Below are 21,426 nucleotides of genomic sequence, written 5' to 3' on the forward strand. Positions count from 1 at the left end.
ACATATATACATATATATATACACACACACACATATATACATATATACACACACACACACACATATATACATATATACACACACACACATATATACATATATACACACACACACATATATACATATATACACACACACACATATATACATATATACACACACATATATACATATATACACACACACACACACATATACACGCATACACACACACACACACATATACACGCATACACACACACACACACACACACACAAGTATATTTTTTTCATTCAACCTTTATTTAAACAGATAAATCACATTGAGCCTTGAAGACTCATTTACAAGTGTCTTTGGCACACCCCCTCCTCCAATGCCAGCCCGCTTCCTCGTCGACAGTCAGGTCAAACTGGTTCAAAACCAACAAACTGAAGAGGACCGGCACCGGAGGAGGGGGCGTGCCAAAGACACCATCTTAGCACCAACATAAGTGGTTTGTTCCACTTTGGAGTAAGCTGTTTAGGGGAAGAATCAGTTTTGTTGTGCGTTTCCTTGACTGATGAAGCCTTCTGGATGGAAGGTGAAATGTTTCAGCAAAAAAATAAACTGTCCAGATGACCTGACTGAAAAATGTTTGGGTTTTATCAGCTGTTCTTACTGCTTTTGTTTTATTTCACGCCTGTATTCTGTATTTCTGTAAAGCAATTTGTGATTTTATCTATGAAGTGCTATATAATAAAAGATTACTTACTTATAGCTACATACATGAACAGGTGATCTGTAGAGACTGTGTGCCGTCTTAAACAGTTGACTGATGATTTCAGTTGATATAATAGTTGTGATTGTCATGATAAATACAGATCTACATGATGCCAACATAAAAAGTAAAGCAGCATGATGGCTTACTCAACAGAGGTGTGCATGTGTCTTCAAACACAGGAACCTACCCTGTCTGCAGCTTTACTCTGACTCGGGTGAGATTCAGCAGCATGGTGAGCGCTGTTGTTGTGAGAGGCCTCCTGAGGAGATCCACTGGTCCCTGTAACAAAACTTTGTTTTAATCAGGTAACAAAAAAATACAGGACTTTTCCAAGGACTGCATCCTCAGAAGGTAATGCTGCGAAACAGAACACACTGATTTGCTCTTTAATGTTTACATTTCATGTGTTGTGATCCGGTGGATGGAAGATGACAACATTCTCCAGAAATGCGTCGTTATTCAGGAGAGACAGAGTTTAGGTTTGTTTTTAATATGCAGCCTTTATGTGATCACATGTTTACAAATTAATATGTAATTTATGTCAGAGATCTGCACTAAAAGATGCCAGAAAGAAGCACCGACAGGTCTCTCTTGAAAAGGAGTACCGTACTCATGACTCAATGAGACTAACCTGTATTAATAAAGGTTGAATGAAAACCTTGTGCTTGTAGGTTTCCAGCAGAACTGACCACAGCGTTTCTGCACACACCAGCCAATCATATCTAATGCCTTTAATGATATTTATGATGCCATCGACAATTAATGCACAACTATTAAACAACTTTTACTTTAGTTTTACAGATTAAGTCATGTGCCTTAGTTCACAAGATTTTCATTTGAATTTAAACTTGTTTAAACGAGCACCACAGAACCAAGGGGCATCTACGTATGGAACACCAAAATGATCAAAATTAAATAAAGCATTATGAAATAAATAACTAAGCTCATTACTACAAATTGTTTTCATTTGAATTCTTTTATTTCATAATTGTGTTTTTCATGATAGCTTATTTACTTCATAATTCCACATTTCAGCAGAAAGACTTCAGCTGTCAATCGTCAGTGGGTTGGACCTTCACGCCCAATTGCTGATCCTTCACGTCATGATCCATTAGTTTTCCTGCTCACTGTTACATGTAGCATGAAGCTGCACTGCTCTATGACCTCTGACCCTTATTCATGGTCCAGACTCACCATGAATCATGTTCCTTACAGTCACCTCTGACTTCAATGATGTCTGATGTTTTTATCACACTTCCTGTCCTTGGACACAGAGTCAGCTACAGTCTGACTAATGTTCATCTTATTCTTTCTCTGTTTCTAAGAAAGAAAAACGAATCATTAATGAAGTTTGTTTTATTTGATGAACAAGTGTGAACATGAATAATTGTGATTGTTGTTTTCAATCATTATAATGAAATCATGTGACATATTACAATGTGAATAACACATTTCTCTGTTTTCAGAAAGTGTTTGTTCCTTCAGAGACACCTGTGGAAAAGTTCTTTGAGCTGGAAGCTGTTTTGTTCAGAGGGAGCCACAATGGTCCCATGGCAGTCAAACAATCTTCTCAGAGCTCATGTTTTGCACAAAGTCTCTTTGTGTGAAAAACAGTTCGCCTTGGACCCTCGAACTGAGCAGTTCGTCTCCGGCCCCGAACCGGGAGACGGTTCGTCTGTGGACCTGATCCTCAAGGTCGTGCTTAGGTCCACTCGTTCAACTCCTGAGCAGATGAACATGTCACTCAAATTACGGTTGTTAGAAGTTTAGATAACTACAGAGAATGAAGCCTTTTCTCACTGACAGACTCACGTTCTCAGCTGAAGGTGCTGATGGACGGTGCACCTCCTCATCAGCTGTTCCCTCACAGACCCCTGAAGCTGTCACAGTGACGGTCAGCTACCTTGGGTGAGTCCTCCTCATGGTGTCTCTGGTCAGATCCACCAGAGAACCCCAGAAAGACGAGTGGTGCCATCAACACTGACCCGGTAAGGAGCAGAACCTGGTGACATGATGCAACTCTTGGTCTGGTTATTCTACTTTAAGCTGATGCAACTTGGTAAATCATTTCCTGACCTGCAGTGATGATAAATGACTTTATCTGATTAAATAAATTCTTTCAACCAAAATCCAAAGTAAACTATTTATTAAAATAGTCAAATTTTGTCTAAATTCATGCGCGTATAAAACTGAAATAATTCCTGCTCAAAGAGTCAATTTGCCTCAAATAAGAGAATTAAGACTTGATTGATTAATTATTACTGTTTGTTTATTATTGGTGGTGATTTTTAGTTTGATTATTTTTGTAATAAAAGTTCAATGAAAACTTTGGTCTCTTCATTCAGATGAATATTCATGTGTTCTGGTGTAGAACTCCCTGTAATGAACAGATTCTACTTCAGTGACTGATTCTGATCATTAAAGGGTGAAAATATTAATGAAGTTGTTGTTGGTCAGTAAACTGAGCAGCTGGTGCTCCTATTATATATATATAATAAATAAAATAAATGTAGAGGAGGGGGATGGAGAAAGTGTCACCTTCTTCCTCCATCTCACACCCTTCTTACTGCTACATACAGCTAGCATAGCAGCTAGCAGCGACCTGCTAGGTCAACACTCATGAAGGATGGCAGAGTTGCATGAACTTCGTTCAGTCAGGTAACTTTAGCAGATCAAACTGAGAAGATTATGTTCTTAGAAGATACAAGTGTCGTGACAAAAAGTGATGGACTGCCATCAATCAGTGTCGCAAGAGCGCGCACGGGAGCGCGCACGGGAGGACTCGCTGTTTTGCATCTTTGAATTTAACAACATTAACACTAGCTGAACCAGTGAGCAAGTATTCAGGAAAACCAACGGATGTGAAGGCCCAACCCACTGACGTTGATTGACAGCTGAAGTCGAAGCTGAAGTTGAATTGAGAAAGCTCCTCGGATGAGGAGCAAAACGTCTTCTGTTACAAATAAAGTCCAGTTGTTTTTGTCTTGAACGCTTTTTGAATTCATCATGTCCTGGATGACTGAGAATCTTCACCAGCAGACAGCTGAAGTCATTCTGCTGAAAAGTGACATTGTGAAAAATAAGCAATGATGAAAAACCCAAATATGAAATAAAAACAGAAAAACGAAAAAAAAAAAATTCATAAGGTTTTAGGTCCGTGTACATTCAGGCAGTTCGTTTTTCGTTTGAAACAAAAGATGAAAAAAACAAAAGCACACTTGTTTTTTCATTTTCCATTTATTAAACCGAAACAAAAAAATCAGATAACGAAGTGTAATCCGATTTCCGATGTTGTGCACAAAACGAAAATGGAAAAAACCAATAACGAGCGCTCAGTTTTGATTTTCATGATTTCATGTTTGACAAGTGGCCTGACCCGGAAGTTGTCTCTGCCCCGCACCGTTTGACTTCTTGCAATAATGGAATGTGGAAGTCACGTGGGTCATGCAGCGGCTCTGGTGCCAAATAGTTCCAAACAGCAACAGGTCCAGCATTGAACGTAGTTCATTCTCCGTGTTTCTGAAGTGTTTTCTCCGGTAAGTTGATGAAAATACGACACTTTTTTTCATTGTGAAGCGTTATCTGACTGTTCTGTACCACTGTTCTTCAACATTAATACTTCATGCCTCCAGTTTTAGTTAGCATGTTTACTTGCTAGTTGTGTTAGCCGTTTTTCTGCGAGATTGACATGGTTAATTTAGTTCAAGTTGTAGATCCTTTATCAAAGACTGCAGCATAAACAGGGACATTATCATTAAAGATAAATGTGATCGTGGAGATGAGTCATTTTTTAAAATGTTTTCCAGGTAAACCACAGGAGAATGACTTCAGTGAACTGAATGTTGCATTCAAAGTATCACAAAAGTAACAAGATCTCATTTTCTGTCTTCTCTTAAACAATAATAGCTGATTAAAAAATAATAAAATTACTTTAACACCATAACCTTCACAATGGTGGTATTTACTGCAGGACTGTTCATTTACATTTGTTTTAGATTATTCGTTTATCGTTTGGTAATCATGGGTCAAGTTGAGATGAGATTCTCTTCAAGACAGAACAAGAAATAAGAATTATTACCAAGAATATATCAGCATCAATAAACTGTAGGACAGTAACAAAACACTTATTAAACTATCATCACTATCTAACCGTGTTAGAGTCATGTCCATCTTCATATTTTCAGACTGACTGGGTGTTGAGCTAAGAAATGACCATGTTAGTGGAACTGGTCAGTCCTGTCAGTGATGATGGAGCTGGTAAGTTAATGGTGGAGTGCTGGAGCTGACTGGGTGATGTGGAGACTGTCAAAATAAAAATCAAATCAAAGTGATCAGAAATTAGTTTGTCACATACAAAATGCAAGCATTGCAACAACATTTTCTGAAACTTTCTGAAGATGCCAAGACTATGTATGATACTGAGCCCCGGACGGGACATGTAGGATTTTATTTTTAATTTTTTTACTTTTGCGTTCCCACGCAAACATTTTTGTGTTCCCTAGCAATGCTGTACTGTATGTAATGTTACCTCACAGACAACAAACGTTCTTCCCTCAAAGAAAATGGTCCAAATGACATGATTTAACCTTTTGAGAAAACAGCAAGGAAGACGGCAGACTACAGGAACCACTTGCGATTCAACCTCAGATGTCGACAAAGTGGCATCATTCCCAAGAGCCTGGAACTAAAATCATCGGTCAGCGGGTACCGGGCAAGCAAGATCCTTCAGAAGGCACAAACCCAGCTGCTGAATGAACGGGTGAGACAGACCAATTTTACTATTGAGGCCTTGAAGGCCAAAGAAGAGCACATTAAACAGAAACTAACTATGTGTCTAGATCAGACCACACCTCAGCAAGTGATGGATCAGGCACGCTTAGCACAGCATGTCAAGTCCAAGACTCGACAACAAAACAAGTTTAACTTACTAATAACTCATCAACACCATCACTATTCCAATAACAACACATTCAGTGTAGGACAACACTCCAGTAGTCAATTACATGTCAGGGAGACAGAAAAGTGGGTGAAGAATTTATCTGACAGACAGCTCACCCAGCCAGAGACAGAGATTCTTGCCAGGGGACTGAACTTTGCGGTTGCACCAAGTAGAATTCCTCTGGTGGAGATGATCACAGCTACTGAATCAGCCATCCGCAACAACAAAATGAAAGAGGCTGAAGCAGAACAGCTCAGAATCAAAGTTTCAGCCTGCCTCAGCAATGCCAAACCACCACCTTCCAACATCAGTAGAGAGGAGAGGGATGCACTCACCACTCTTAGCAAGGACAAAAACATAATCATTCTCCCAGCAGACAAAGGAAGGTGCACAGTGATTTTGAACCAGAAAGACTATCATGAGAAAGTTATGACACTCCTTAGTGACTTAACCACTTATGAACCTCTGAAAAGACATCCAGGAAGTGGTTACAAGAAGAAGTTGATAAAATGCCTGAAAATTTTGGAGCAGGACAAGGCTATTGACCGTTTTCTGTACCACAGACTGTACCCAGGAGAGGCCAGACCTAGTCTGTATGGTTTACCTAAAATCCACAAACGGTGTACCTTTAAGACCAATTGTTAGCATGATTAACTCTGTCACTTACAATGTTTCCAAATATCTGGCGTCTGTACTCATCCCTTTAGCTGGCAGCTCAGAACACCACATACAGAACACCATGGACTTTGTGGATAAGGTGAGGGATGTCATCATGGAGACTGATGAAACAATGGTCTCTTTTGATGTCACATCACTCTTTACGTGCATTCCTGTTGATGATGCAGTAGAGGTGGTCAGTTTAAGATTAAAATCAGACACCACTCTGCGCAGCAGGACCACGCTTTCCACAGAACAACTGTGTCAACTCTTGAAACTGTGCCTGCAGTCAACCTACTTCACATATGGGGAGTAATATTATAGGCAGAAACATGGGTGTGCTATGGGGTCTCCAGTTTCTCCAATTGTGGCCAACCTGTATAGCACATTACACGAGTTTTGGCTTCGCTGCACTGGTTACCGGTTCACTTTCGAATCCAGTTCAAAATACTACTGTATGTCTACAAATCACTGAACAGTTTCGCCCCTCCCTATCTCTCTGAGCTGCTACAACCATATGTCCCACCATGTTCTCCGCGGTCAGCGGACCAGTTGCTTCTCACAGTTCCAAGAACTCGTCTTAAGCGCAGCGGTGACAGGGCCTTCATGTAGCAAGACCAAGACTCTGGAACGAGTTACCTCTGCTTGTCAGACAGGCCCCTTCCCTCTCGGTTTTCAAGTCCCGTTTAAAAACTCACTACTATTCAGTAGCATTCAACACCAGATGATCTGTGTTTTGATCCTGTATGCTCCACACTGGTTTGTCGTCATTATTTGCATTGTTTTTATGTCTATATTCTGATTTACTTCATTTTGCAGATTGCTTTGTGTGTTACCTGTTGTTCTGTCTGTACAGCACTTTGGTTGGCCTTGTCGCTGTTTTAAGTGCTCTATAAATAAAATGGTATGGTATGGTATGGTATATGGAGGAGGAAGAAAAGAGCCTTGATGTCCTTTTCAGGGACACCATCAAGTCATTGGTTCAGGTATGTTAACGACACCTGGGTTAAAATTAAATATCAGGAACTCCAACATTTTACTGACCACATTATCTCTGTGGCTAAATACATCAAGTTCACACGAGAAGATGTAAAAAACTGGCAGGTTGGCTTTCTTGGACTGTGAGGTCTCAGTCTCTGATAGAGGACATTTGCAAACTGAGGTGTACCACAAACCCACCCACACAGACCAGTATTTGCAGTTTGACTCCCATCACCCTTTAGAGCACAAGTTATGAGTCATCAGGACTCTGTACCACAGAGTAGACAGCGTCCCCACTAACTCAGGAGCCAGGCAAAAAGAGAAATCCCACACAAGACAGGCTCTAGAGCAATGTGGATATGCTAACTGGGCCTTCCTGAAAGCAGAGAAGAAACCCAAACAGGACTCCAGTCAGCCAACAGGTGAAAAGGAGGAACCCAGACCCAGACCAGTGGTCATTCCGTATGTTGCGGGAATATCAGAGAAACTGAGACGTTTATTTTCTAAACACAACGTCCCAATGGCTTTTAAACCCCAAAATACATTACGGCAAAGACTGGTTCATCCCAAAGATCCACTCCCCCGGCACAAACGGTAATATGATCAATCTTACATCGGGGAAACTAAACAGCCACTGGCCAAAAGGATGGCCCAGCACAGAAGAGCAACATGATCAAGCCAGGACTCTGCGGTCAACACTCATCTCCAGGCCAGCGGTCACTCGTTCAAGGATGAAGATGTTCACATCCTGGATAGAGAGGAACGATGGTTTGAGAGGAGTAAAGGAGGCTATTTTGTGAAAAGAAACTGTCCATCATTAAACAGGGGTGGAGCCTCCGTGTTCAACTGTCCCCATCTTACAATGCTGTTATTGCTAGTATCACTCAGCCCCCTGTGAATAGTAAACAGCCATCAGTGTGCTAATCATCCATCATTAGGCTGATGGCACTCCTTGATCATGCGAGCAGCTGGTTTTGGTTGTCAGCAACAAACTGCTTGATCCACTCTGAGAAGGTGTTATTTATAAGACTGAGCTGAATACAACACCTAAGACTGAGGAAGTATTTCGAATGAAAGACGAATCGTTTCTACATTTTTTTGTTGTTTTGCTTTGTTTTCATATTTTTTTTGAATGTCCAGAGGACCAGATTTAACTTTTTTAGATTTTTCTACCTGGTGTAGTAGAGGTGGGGGACAGCTTAACTGTACCTTCACGACTAAAAATTTAAATATAATGGGTTCTTTCTTTTGGAGTTAAACTAATGCCATGTGACCGAGATAACTGTGTTCATTGTTTAATCAGTGACATGAGACGTTATTTTGTTTGTACCATCAGAATAAATGTGGTCATTTATTTAACCGAATCAAAATTTAACATCAAAACATTGTACACTTGATTCGCTGATCTGGTTCTGATTAATAAAACTTGGCACTCTTTACTAACAAGACAACAGAACATTTCTGAAGGCATCTAGATTAATTTACTGGCGGAAAGATTTATAAGGGGAAAGATTTTAGAGGAAGATGGAGATGTAGGTTTTCTATCCATCCATCCATTTTCTTCCGCTTATCCGGGGTCGGGTCGCGGGGGTAGCAGCCTAAGTAAGGAGGCCCAGACTTCCCTCTCCCCAGACACTTGGGCCAGCTCTTCCGGAAGAATCCCGAGGCGTTCCCAGGCCAGCCGAGAAACGTAGTCCCTACAGCGTGTCCTGGGTCTTCCTCTGGGCCTCCTTCCGGTAGGACGTGTCCGGAACACCTCACCAGGGAAGCGTCAAGAAGGCATCCTAAACAGATGCCCAAGCCACCTCAACTGGCTCCTCTCGACGTGGAGAAGCAGCGGCTCTACTCTGAGTCCCTCCCGGATGATCGAGCTTCTCACCCTGTCTCTAAGGGAGAGCCCAGACACCCTGCAGAGAAAACTTATTTCAGCCGCTTGTATCCCGAGATCTCATTCTTTTGGACACAACCCGAAGCTCGTGATCATAGATGAGGGTAGGAACGTAGATCGATCGGTAAATTGAGAGCTTCGCCTTTTGACTCGGCTCTCTCTTCACCACGACAGACCTGTACAGCGCCCGCTTCACTGCAGATGTTGCACCTATCCGCCTATCGATCTCACATTCCATTTTTCCCTCATTCATGAACAAGACCCCAAGATACTTGAACTCCTCCACTTGGGGGTAGGACCTCCTCTCTGACCCGGAGAGGGCACTCTACCCTTTTCCGGCTCAAGACGATGGCCTCGGATTTGGAGGAACTGATCATCTTCCCGGCCGCGTCGCACTCGGCTGCGAACCGCTCCAGCGAAAGCTGTAGATCACGATCTGATGAAGCCAATAAGACCACATCATCTGCAAAAAGCAGAGAAGCAATCCTAAGGCCACCAAAACGGATCCCCTCAACACCTTGGCTGCGCCTAGAAATTAAGTCCATAAAAGTTATGAACAGAATCGGTGACAAAGGGCAACCTTGGCGGAGTCCAACTCTCACCGGGAAAAAGCCCGACTAACTGCCGGCGATACGGACCAGGCTCTGACACCGGTCATACAGGGACCTAACAGCCCGTATCAAAGGGTCCGGTACCCCATACTCCCAGAGTACCCCCTTCAGGGTCCCCCGAGGGACGCGGCCGAACGCCTTCTCCAAGTCCACAAAGCACATGTAGACCGGTTGGGCAAACTCCCACGCACCCACCAGGACCCTGCTGAGAGTGTAGAGCTGGTCCAGTGTTCCACGGCCAGGACGAAAACCGCACTGCTCCTCCTGAATCCGAGGTTCGACTATCCGACAGACCCTCCTCTCCAGAACCCCCGAATAGACCTTACCAGGGAAGCTTAAGAGCGTGATTCCCCTGTAGTTGGAACACACTCTACGGTCCCCCTTTTTGAATAGGGGGACCACCACCCCGGTCTGCCAATCCAGGGGAACTTCCCCCGATGTCCACGCAAAATTGCAGAGTCGCGTAAGCCAACACAACCCTACAACATCCAGAGCTTTAAGGAACTCTGGGCGAATCTCATCCACCCCTGGGGCCCTGCCACCGAGGAGCTTTTTAACCACCTCGGGGAACCTCAGCACCAGAGATTGGAGGTCCCAACCCAGAGTCCCCAGGCTCCACTTCCTCAGTGGAAGACGTGCCGGTGGGATTGAGGAGGTCTTCAAAGTATTTTGCCCACCGACCTATTACATCCCGAGTTGAGGTCAGCAGCACACAACCCCCACTATAAACAGTGTTGGTGGCGTACCGCTTTCCCCTCCTGAGACGCCGGACCAGAATCGCCTCGAAGCCGTGCGGAAGTCGTTCTCCATGGCCTCTCCAAACTCCTCCCATGCCCGAGTTTTCGCCTCAGCGACCACCCGAACCGCATGTCGCTTGGACTGCCTGTACCCATCAGCTGCTACTGGGGTCCCACAGGCCAAAAAGGCTCGATAGGACTCCTTCTTCAGCCTGACAGCATCCCTCACCGACGGTGTCCACCATCGGGTTCGAGGGTTGCCGCCGCGACAGGCACCGACAATCTTGAAGCCGCAGCTCTGGTAAGCCGCCTCGACAATAAAGGCACAAAACATGGTCCACTCAGACTCAATGTCCACCACCTCCCTCGGAATATGTTCAAAGGTCTCCCGGAGGTGGGGGTTGAAACTCTGTCTCACAGGAGACTCTGCCAGACGTTCTCAACAAACACTCACAATACGTTTGGGTCTGCCAGGTCTGACCGGCATCCTCCCCCACCATCGGAGCCAACTCACCGCCAGGTAGTGATCAGTTGACAGCTCCGCCCCTCTCTTCACACGAGTGTCCAAGACATGTGGCCGCAGATCAGATGAGACGATGACAAAGTCGATCATCGAACTGCGGCCTAGGGTGTCCTAGTGCCAAGAGCACATATGGACACCCTTATGCTTGAACAAGGTGTTCGTTAATGACAATCCATGACGAGCACAGAAGTCCAACAACAGAACACCCCTCTGGTTCAGATCAGGGGGCCGTTCCTCCCAACCACACCCCTCCAGGTCTCACTGTCATTGTCCACATGAGCATTGAAGTCCCCCCAGCAGAACAAGGGAGTCACCAGGAGGTGCACTTTCCAGTACCTCCTCCAAGGACTCCAGAAAGGGTGGATAATCTGAACTGCCGTTTGGTGCATAAGCACAAACGACAGTCAGAACCCGTCCCCCTACACGTAAGTGGAGGGAGGCCACCCTCTCATTCACTGGGGTGAACCCCAACACACAGGCACCAAGTTGGGGGGCAATAAGTACACCCACGCCTGCTCGGCGCCTCTCACCAGGGGCAACTCCAGAGTGGACGAGTGTCCAGCCCCTCTCAAGGAAACTGGTTCCAGAGCCCGAGCCATGCGTAGAGGTGAGTCCGACTATTTCTAGCCGGAACCTCTCAGCCTCACACACCAGCTCAGGCTCCTTCCCCACCAGTGAGGTGACATTCTACGTCCCAATAGCCAGCTTCTGTAGCCGAGGATCAGACCGCCAGGGTCCCCGCACTCGGACACCACCCATCCCACATTGCACCCGACCCCTTTGGCCCCTCCCACAGGTGGTGAGCCCATGGGAAGGGGGACCCACGTCTTCTCTTCGGGCTGTGCCCAGCCGAGCTCCATGGGTAAAAGCCCGGCCACCAGGCGCTCGCCTGCGTGCCCCACCTCCAGGCCTGGCTCCAGAATGGGGCCCCGGTGACCCACGTCCGGGCAAGGGAACACTAGGTTTATTTATTTGTGTCATCATCGGGGTCTTTGGGCTGCACTTTGTCTGGTCCCTCACCTAGGACCTGTCTGCCATGGGTGACCCTACTTGGGGCATAAAGCCCCTGACAGCATAGCTCCTAGGATCATTGGGACACTCAAACCCCTCCACCACGGTAAGGTGGCAGCCCAGGGAGGGGCTCCAATGTCTTAAGAGCATATTAACCAAGTTTGAAGGAAATCCTTCAAAATCCCTAGGAGGAGTTCGTTAAAATTCTCCATTAGAAACGCCCAAAAATGACCCTTTGACCCAAAATGGCCGACTTCCTGTTGATTTTGGACCAGTGCTCCAAGAGACTTTTTCATAGGTCTTGAGACAATACAGATGTTCGCCGATTTTCAGAATTATCTGTCAAAAAATGGCTTGGGGCTGAGGTTTTAAAATATTCTTGGGGGCGCTGTGGAGGCTACTGGGCAATTATCATGGCTTCCTGTTCAGGGGCTGGATAATGGTCACTCATACTGGTTGATAAACTATAAATACTGATAAAATGTTTGTACTGTATTATAAAATAGTGCAGCGTGACAGACATCCCTGATGGAGCTCTTCCATGACCATTTTTTTAATTTTATCATATTCTCCTTGAACATGACGGGAGACCGTGCGTCCACATGGCAGTATGTCTTGTGCCTCAGCGTTGTTTCCATACTTTGCTCTAATGTCAATTGCCTCCTGTATGACGTCGATGAAACCTTTCCCATCTACTACAGCAAATGGTCTCAAATCTACGCCGCACATGCGGGCTATTTTGTTTGTCATACGAGACTTGACTCCCGACGGTACTTTTCGTTTAATGAATGAAGAAATGCTTGGCTGATTCGTTCCGAAATTAGCCTTGCAAGTGTGCCTCTTCAGACCACTCGTCCCAGAGTCAGTGACGTACTTTATTATAACTGAACATGTTTTGCAAGCAGCGTAGAGCGTCTTCACACCGTCACACTCGACTCTCATAAAGTTCTGAACTATTAGCGCCTTCCCTGACAGTTCTGTTAACCTAACAGATGCGTCATTATTCCTAACTTTGTGTTACAAAATATTTTTTACCCTCTCGGTTTCTCCGAATGTTGGTTGATACAGTAAACAAAGAGGTTGGAAAAGGCGGCCGGAAGTAGCGGCTGGAAAAGGCGCCGGAAGCTGTTGGTGCAGCCGCCTGTCTGAAATTTATTATTATTTTTTTTTGTGCCTATTTCTTTTTTTGTCCTATGTTGGCTCCCGCTCCTGTCTGCTCTCGTTAAGATTTCGTCCTGTCCGGTCCCGATAACGGGAGTTATAATAAAGTTGACTCCGGTCCCGCCGGAATCCGGCCGGATTCACGTGACCGGCAGTACTCCCGAAAAAATGTCATCCTCTACTTGTGACCATAAGTGAGGGTAGGAACGTAGACCAAGCGGTAAACAGAGTGCTTTGTCTTACAGCTCAGCTCTCTCTTCACCACAACGGACCAGTACAGAGTCCGCAACACAGTAGAAGCTGCACCAATCTGTCTGTCAATCTCACTCTCGATTCTTCCCTCACTCGTGAACAAAACCCTGAGATACTTGAAGTCCTCCACTTGAGGCAGAGCCTCACCCTCAATCTGGGGAAAGCAATCCTCCCTTTTCCGGTTGAGGATCATGGCCTCAAATTTGGAGGTGCCAATTCTCATCCCAGCTGCTTCACACTTGGCTGCGAACCGCTCCAGTGAGAGCTGAAGATCACGGCACAATGACACCAACAGGACCACATCTGCAAAGAGCAGAGACAGAAAACTGGACTTCCTTCCGGTGAGCGAACGCTAGCGCATCCTGGCTGCCACTGCTCGTCGTACTTTTTTGCTTTTTTCTGTTTTATTCAGTCCTTCCTACCTTTTCCACTACACCAAGTCTCTGATCCGTCTCAATATCAGCCATGCAGTTCATTAGGATTTATCTGCTGCCTGCTCTGCTTTGAACTCTCCAGCTGCTCATCCACCACCACCCGGCGTCCGGTCTTCTCCATTACTCAGCGGTCGAGCTCCTTTGCCTTCGTTTCTTACCAGCCGTGCCACCTGTGATCCCTATTCAGGACATTGCCTTCCATCCTCGCCGGAGACGCATTCACCGTGGCTCCCGCCGTAGACTCCACGCTGACAAGTCTAACCCCATAAACTCCATCTGGTCTGACTCTCACCATTCTACACGCCTCATAACTCGGGCCGCTAACAGTAATGGCATGTTAGATAGCCTAGCTCGGTCGGCTAATGCTCCGGTCGCTACCAACACCACCTCCGTAAAGTTAGGCCTTCTGAACATTCGCTCACTCACTGGCAAAGGTCAGCTTATTCAAGATTTATTATCTGACTGTAAGCTAGATTTTATTTGTCTAACAGAAACGTGGCAACAACAAAATGACTTTTTCCACCTGAATGAATCTACCCCATCGGGGTGTGTTTACATCGCCAAATACCACGAGTCCGGCCGCGGAGTAGGTCTCGCGATAATTTACCGCGAGGACTGGAAGATCACGCTGGTTCACACAACTCCCTCTCCCTCCTTTGGGCACCTGTGTGTCTACTCTCCGGCCCTACCCCCACCATTGTTGACACTTTCTACCGTCCGCCCAAAATCAACAACTCTTTTATAAATGACTTTGCTGCTCTAATCGCCCATCTATCAGCTCTTTCACTCAACATTATTCTGCTTAAAGACTTCCAACATTCATATGGAGAAAGACAACCCCCTCACCAGAGACTTCACATCCTGCCTCGACAGCTGTGGCTTCCAGCAGTTCAATAACTTTCCAACCCACATAAAGACCACACGTTGGACTTATTATGCTGCTCTGGACTCTCTCCTCTCATCTGTTCTTCTGATGAACTTCCATTTACTGATCACCTTATGATTTCATTTAGTGTCAATCTTAAATTTTCTTCAGAGAAACCTCAACGCAATCTTTCTTTCCGTAATATTAGGAATATCAACCATGACATTATTTTGTCTCATTAATAACACCATCTTCACCTTCAATTCTTTTAACCCAGATGACCTTGGCACATTCTACAACAGCCTCACCAACATTCTTAACTCCGTCGCTCCTCTGAAAACCCGGTCTGTCTCCTTCTCCAACTCTGCACCCTTGTTCACTCCAGAACTCCATTCTCTGAAATCCAAAGGTCGGAGGTTGGAGCGACTCTATAAGAAATCCGGTCTCTCAATTCACAAGGAACTCTATGCGAACCACGCCATCCAGTATAAGGACAGTATTTCTCAAGTCAAATCCAGATACTTCACTGACATCATCAGTTCCAATGTTGGCAATTCAAAGACTTTGTTCTCTCTCCTTAACCGTTCAGTCTCATCTCATAACTCATTACCCTCTCACATGGTTTCCACAGAATTTTGCAACTCTCTGATGTCTTATTTCAATGAAAAGATTCTTTCGATTCATAAACACCTAGGACCTAATGCCGCCCCCAGCATGTATGTTGAACTCCCCCCTCCCTCCCCTTCTCTGTCTTCTCCCTCCCCTCTGCTGATGACATTGCTGACATTATCAGCAAGTCTAAGTCCTCATCCTGTCGGCTCGATCCATTTCCCACAGTTCTTGTTAAATCCTGTCTCCCGTCTCTGCTAACCCATCATCACTAACATCATCCACTCCTCCTTAACCTCTGGCATTGTTCCCACGGCTTTCAAATCTGTAGCCATCACCCCCATCATCAAGAAACCAGGTCTTGACTTGACCAACTTCAGTAATCTTCGTCCAATCGCTAATCTGCCCTTTATTTCCAAAGTTCTTGAAAAAGCCGTTGCTAGTCAACTTCACTCTCACCTATCCAACAATAACATTTATGAAGAGTTTCAATCTGGTTTTTGCCCCCACCATAGCACCGAAACAGCTCTAATAAAAATAACTAATGACCTTTTTGCTGCTGACTCTGCTCTTCTGTCTATCCTCATTTTATTGGATCTAAGTTCTGCCTTCGACACAATCTGTCATTCTATCCTCCTCAACAGACTAACCTCCATTGGCATCTCAGGTACTCCGTTAGACTGGTTCAAATCATATCTCTCTGACCGCACTCAATTCATTCAGCTCAAATCCTTTCGATTCCAGTCTTCCCCGGCTCCACGGGTGTCCCCCAAGGCTCTGTCCTCGGACCCCTCCTCTTCATCATTTACCTCCTTCCTCTAGGTCACATCTTCCGTAAATTTGGTATCCATTTTCACTGTTATGCTGATGACACACAGCTCTACCTGTCAACAAAACCAAACTCCACCCACCCACCCTCCATCCTCACAGACTGTCTCAATGAGATAAATCACTGGTTTTCTAACAATTTCCTACAACTAAACAGTAACAAAAGAGAAATCATTCTTGTTGGTACCAAAAACTCTCTTTCAAAATCAGAAAATCTTCTCATCCCCCTTAACAACTCCCTGCTATCCCCCTCGCCTCAGGTCAAGAGTCTTGGTGTCATCCTCAACACCACTCTCTCCTTCACTTCACACATCAACAATGTCACTCGGTCTGCCTATTTCCATCTCCGAAATATTAACCGTCTCCGCCCTTCTCTCACACCCCGCTCCACAGCCATCCTTGTTCCCAGTCTTGTGACTTCTTGGATTGACTACTGCAACTCCCTTCTTAATGGCCTCCCCAACAAATCTCTCCAGAAGCTGCAATTGGTCCAGAACTCAGCTGCCCGTGTCATAACTCAAACCTCCTCCTATAACCACATCACTCCAGTCCTGCAGCAGCTCCACTGGCTCCCGGTTAAATCACGCATCGTCTTCAAAATTCTTCTTCTCACTTTCAAAGCTATCCACAACCTTGCCCCTCCGTACCTATCTGACCTCTTACACATCTCCAATCCCTCTCGCTCTCTCAGATCCTCCTCTTCACTACACCTCCATGTACCCTCTGCCCGCCTCTCCACGATGGGGAGCAGGGCCTTCACCTGCTCTGCTCCTCATCTCTGGAACTCTCTACCCCCTGACTTAAGAAACACCACCTCTCTTTCTATATTCAAGATTGCTCTGAAAACACATCTCTTTAGACTCGCTTATCCTTAACTTTGCTGTATGTATTTTATATTATTTATGCATTTTATATTCTGTATGCATTTTATATTCTGTATGCATTTTATATTCTTTATGTATTTTATATTCTTTATGTAATTTATTCCTGTTGATCTTTGTTCTTACTGTAAAGTGTCCTTGGGTGTCATGAAAGGCACTTTTTAAATAAAATGATTATTATTATTATTATTATAGAATCCTGAGGCCACCGAACCGAAAACTCTCCACCCACTGGTTGCACTGAGAAATTCTGTCCATAAAAGTTATGAACAGAATCTGTGACAACGGGAAGCCCTGGTGGAGTCCAACTCCCACCCTGAAGGGGTCCAACTTATTGCCGGCAATGCAAGCCAAGCTCTCGCACTGCTTGTATAGGGACTGAACAGCCTGTAGCAACGGACCCCCAATCCCATATTCACGGAGCTTTTGCCTCAGAAACAGCCAAGGCTGCAGACAACTTGGCCCTCCGGTACTCCTCAGCTGCCTCCGGAGTCCCACTGGCCAACAAGGCCCTATAGGACTCCTCCTTCAGCTTGACATCCTCCCTAACCTGGGGTGTCCACCACCGAGTTAGTGGATGGCCACCACGAGAAGCACCGACAACCTTGTGGCCACAGCTCAAGGCAGCTACCTCAACAAGTGAGGTGTGGAACATGGTCCACTCAGACTCAATGTCCCCTACCTCAGCTGGGATGCAGTTAAAGCTCTCCCAGAGGTGCGAGTTGAAGATGTCTGACAGGTTCTTCCACCAGGCATTCCCAGCAAACCCTCACTAAAGGAGAAGGGAAGCCACCCTATCATCTACCGGGGAAAACTCCAACACACAGGCACCAAGTCAGGGGGCTACAAGTAGACCCACACCAGCTTGACACCTCTCACCATGGGCAACTCCAGAGTGGAATAAGGTCCAGCCCCTCTCAAGGAGATCAGTTCCAGAGCCCATGCTGTGCATTGAGGTGAGCCACACTATATCTAGTCGGTACCTCTCAACCTCACGCACAAGCTCAGGTTCCTTCCCCACCAGAGAGGTCACGTTCCATGTCCCAAGAGCCAGCATTGGTAAACCAGGGTCAGAGCACCAAGGTCCCCGCCTTTGGCCACTGCCCATGGCATCACGCACCTGACTTTTATGGCCCTTCCTGCAGGTGGTGGGTCTACAGGAAGGCAAACCCATGCTGTTCCTTCAAGCTGAGCCAGACCAGGCCCTATGGGTAGAGACCCGGTCACCAGACGCTCACCGACGAGCCCTTCCCCCAGGCCTGGCTCCAGAGTGGGGCCCCGGTAACCCACGTCCGGGCAAGGGACACTGAGTTCCTTGCTGTATCATGTCCATAAAAATCTTCGAAATCACTCTTTGTCTGGCCTGTCACCTAGGACCAATCTGCCTTGGGAGACACTACCAGGGCCAATTATAATTGCCCCTAACAGCATAGCTCCTAGGATCATTCAGGCACACAAACTCCTCCACCACGATAAGGTGGCGATTCAAGGAGGAGCAGGAATTAACAGGAATTAAAGTAATTTATTACATCTACTCAAATGTGTGTAATCAAGTTTTTTTTTGTGTGTGTGTTTAATTGCTCTTTTAGCTACCTTTACCTTAACCTAACCCTGTAAGTGAAACAAGGCATTTCTTGAGTTGCTGTAAATTATAATATAAAACATATTTACTCTCTCATTCCAGAAAACAACAACAAACAGTGACAGCCTTCATGATGGAAAGACATCATGGACACCACAGCAAGCAGCTTTCTTCACTGAAAGCATCCTTAAATGATCGTCACTGACATGAGGCCTCTGTCGATGGTTGAAGACAAAGGCTTCACTACAATAATCCACACTTTTAATCCAGGTTACACTCTTCCCTCAAGGACACATTTTACAAAGTAGCTACATATTGTGCAGGTATAAAGCATACATTTGTATACATTTTTGTGTACATTAATGTTTTTAAGCTATTTGACTAACTTTTATTTTTTTATTATTCAATATTTTACTAACAGAATAGTCAAGTAGCAACCTGTTTTTTGTGCGAATTGCTATATCAGTGAAATGTTCAATTTTGGAATAAAGGGGTGGAAATTAAAACAGTTGTTTCTTTGGGTTTTTTTGCCAATCCATTGATTACTCAAAAAAATAATCGGCTGATTAATCGATTGTTGAAATAATTGTTAGTTGCAGCCCTAGATTCCTCTACATGTAATTGATCGTGGTGCACCGCCACGGTAAAATAAAGACCGCCACACCTTCAGAATAAAAGATTTATATAGAATTGAAATAAATTTAAATATCATGAAATGTTAAAATGTGCTTTATTTTGAAAAGCCAATACTGCTAGCTCCTGCCTGTGTGGCTGCGAAGCGACGGTGCAGCACCGCTCTGTGCAACTAGAGACGAGTCGACAGTCAAAAGTAAAAGGGGAGAAAAGGGGTGTTCGGGGGGGTGGGGGTCAGAGGCGCAGTGGATGGCATCATTTCCGAAACAGCTTCCTTCTCTGTCATTTAGCTTAGCAGGCGGCAGGTGCTCATCTCTTCCAGGGGTTTTGTTGTCGGGGCTGGGGGAGGAGGGGGAGACACCTCCATGTTGTGTGTTCGTTTACAGCTACGTTAGTGACATCAGCTGTTGACCGGCGGGTGTGTGTGTGTGTGTTATGATGTGTGAGAGAAACAGAGTGTGTAGCATCTTAAGCTAGCGTGTCTGTGTTGTACGCAACGAGATTTTCTTTTAAGATGTGAAAAGTCCAGCTGATGGAGTTATAGAGAACACCTTGAATGAGAACTATGTTGAGGAGAAAGAAGCCACGTAACAAGTTTTCTGGAAAGTAAAATAGTTAAAATCAGTGATGGGGAAGTGGAGAGAAAAACAATGTGAGAAGAGAGATGGATGTTATTCCAAGTGGATTGTGAAGGAAAATAAAAGTTATGAAGTGTAGAAACTGTGGCAGCAAGGAACTTGTAAATTATTTAGTTTTAATAATTACATGCAGGTTGACACAACTGACTAAAATGATTTAGTTTAGTTTTTTTGTCTCTTGCTTGGCACAGTGTAGTTTGTGTTGTGAAGGCTGCAGGATGCCAGGTCATTTGTATGAGTCCATCACTAAATCAGAAAACAGTAAAAAGCCACAGAATTCACTGCTGGTGGTTAAAATGTCACTGTTCATTGGTTAAAGTTAATATTTAAACATGCAGTTCAGTGTCACCATTGCTCAGCACAAAGGCACGTTGAGTTACAAATAAGACTAAATAAAAAAATTTAAAAAATAAAAGTCAAGTGCACCCCTAAAGTCATTGTGATAAATTGTGTAACATTAATATGTTAGCCATAGGAGTGAGTTTATAAACAGGATGATGCCGATATGGACTAGTTGAATGAGGTATCTCTAAAATATCCTGATGCATGATCAATAATTTCAACTATTGTTTAATCCGTCCAGAGAACCTGTATTTTTTTTGTGTTGATATCTCTAAAATAATTATTGAATCAAGTGTTTACTTACGTAGGTCAATGTAGAGGTTTAACAACCTGTTAAAATACACCGCAATGCAGGACATGGCATCAAGTCTTTTTTTATAATGATAATTTTTTTTTTTTTTTTTTTTTTTTTTTTTTAGATGGCCTCCCTTCTCCCCTTACAGCCATCCTCTCCACACCATTATTATGAAATATTTATTCTAGTGACTATCTAGTGTAGGTTTTTTTTATTTTTATTTTTTTTTAATAGGATAGAAAGAAAGAAAAGACAAAGTAAGACTCCAAAATATAAGAAATATACACAAAGAGAGCACACGGCAAAACACCCGGCCATTGTCTGTTCACCTGCAAAGAACATGACAAAACACAGCAACAAAATACATATGTATAAAGAACTTAAAATATTCATGGCTTTGCAGTAAGTTTCAATAAATATATATACCCATGCCTACGCCTATATACATACATACATACACATGAATATACACTCACATACATATCTATATATCTACATATAAAGCCTACATAAGCATCCCTGCTTCTATTTGTGTGTGGTTGTGAGCATGCATAAGTGTATAAGGCTTCTCTAATGCTCCTTTTCCATTAGTACCAGTACGGGCCGGTACAGCACGGCTCTACTCTACTCGGTACGGTACAGGTTGTGTTTCCATTATGATTTCAGTACCGGTTTCAGTGGGCGGGGTGCAAATTGACGTCACGACCTCTCACCAGCTGGTGGCGCTGAGACGCAGAAACTGTTTTCAGTACAGGTTGAGAATTTATGTTATTTTGAAGTTGTGTGTATGTATGTATGCATGTATGTGTGTATGTACAT

The 21,426-nt window shown here is 44.5% G+C and overlaps 1 protein-coding gene across 2 annotated transcripts in view; it reads right to left on the reverse strand.

The window, feature by feature from the left end:
* The window catches only part of LOC119414937 (WW domain-containing adapter protein with coiled-coil), a 140,300-nt gene that overhangs the window by 102,284 nt on the left and 16,590 nt on the right, over positions 1-21,426 (reverse strand). For both annotated transcript variants that reach the window (XM_037682057.1, XM_037682056.1), the window contains exon 4: positions 928-1,019. In XM_037682057.1, coding sequence (XP_037537985.1) covers positions 928-1,019 — 92 coding nt within the window. The remainder of the gene's footprint in view (positions 1-927; positions 1,020-21,426) is intronic.

This window comes from Nematolebias whitei, chromosome 9 (assembly GCF_014905685.2).
Source record: "Nematolebias whitei isolate Nwh7 chromosome 9, NemWhi1, whole genome shotgun sequence".
NCBI lineage: Eukaryota > Metazoa > Chordata > Actinopteri > Cyprinodontiformes > Rivulidae > Nematolebias > Nematolebias whitei.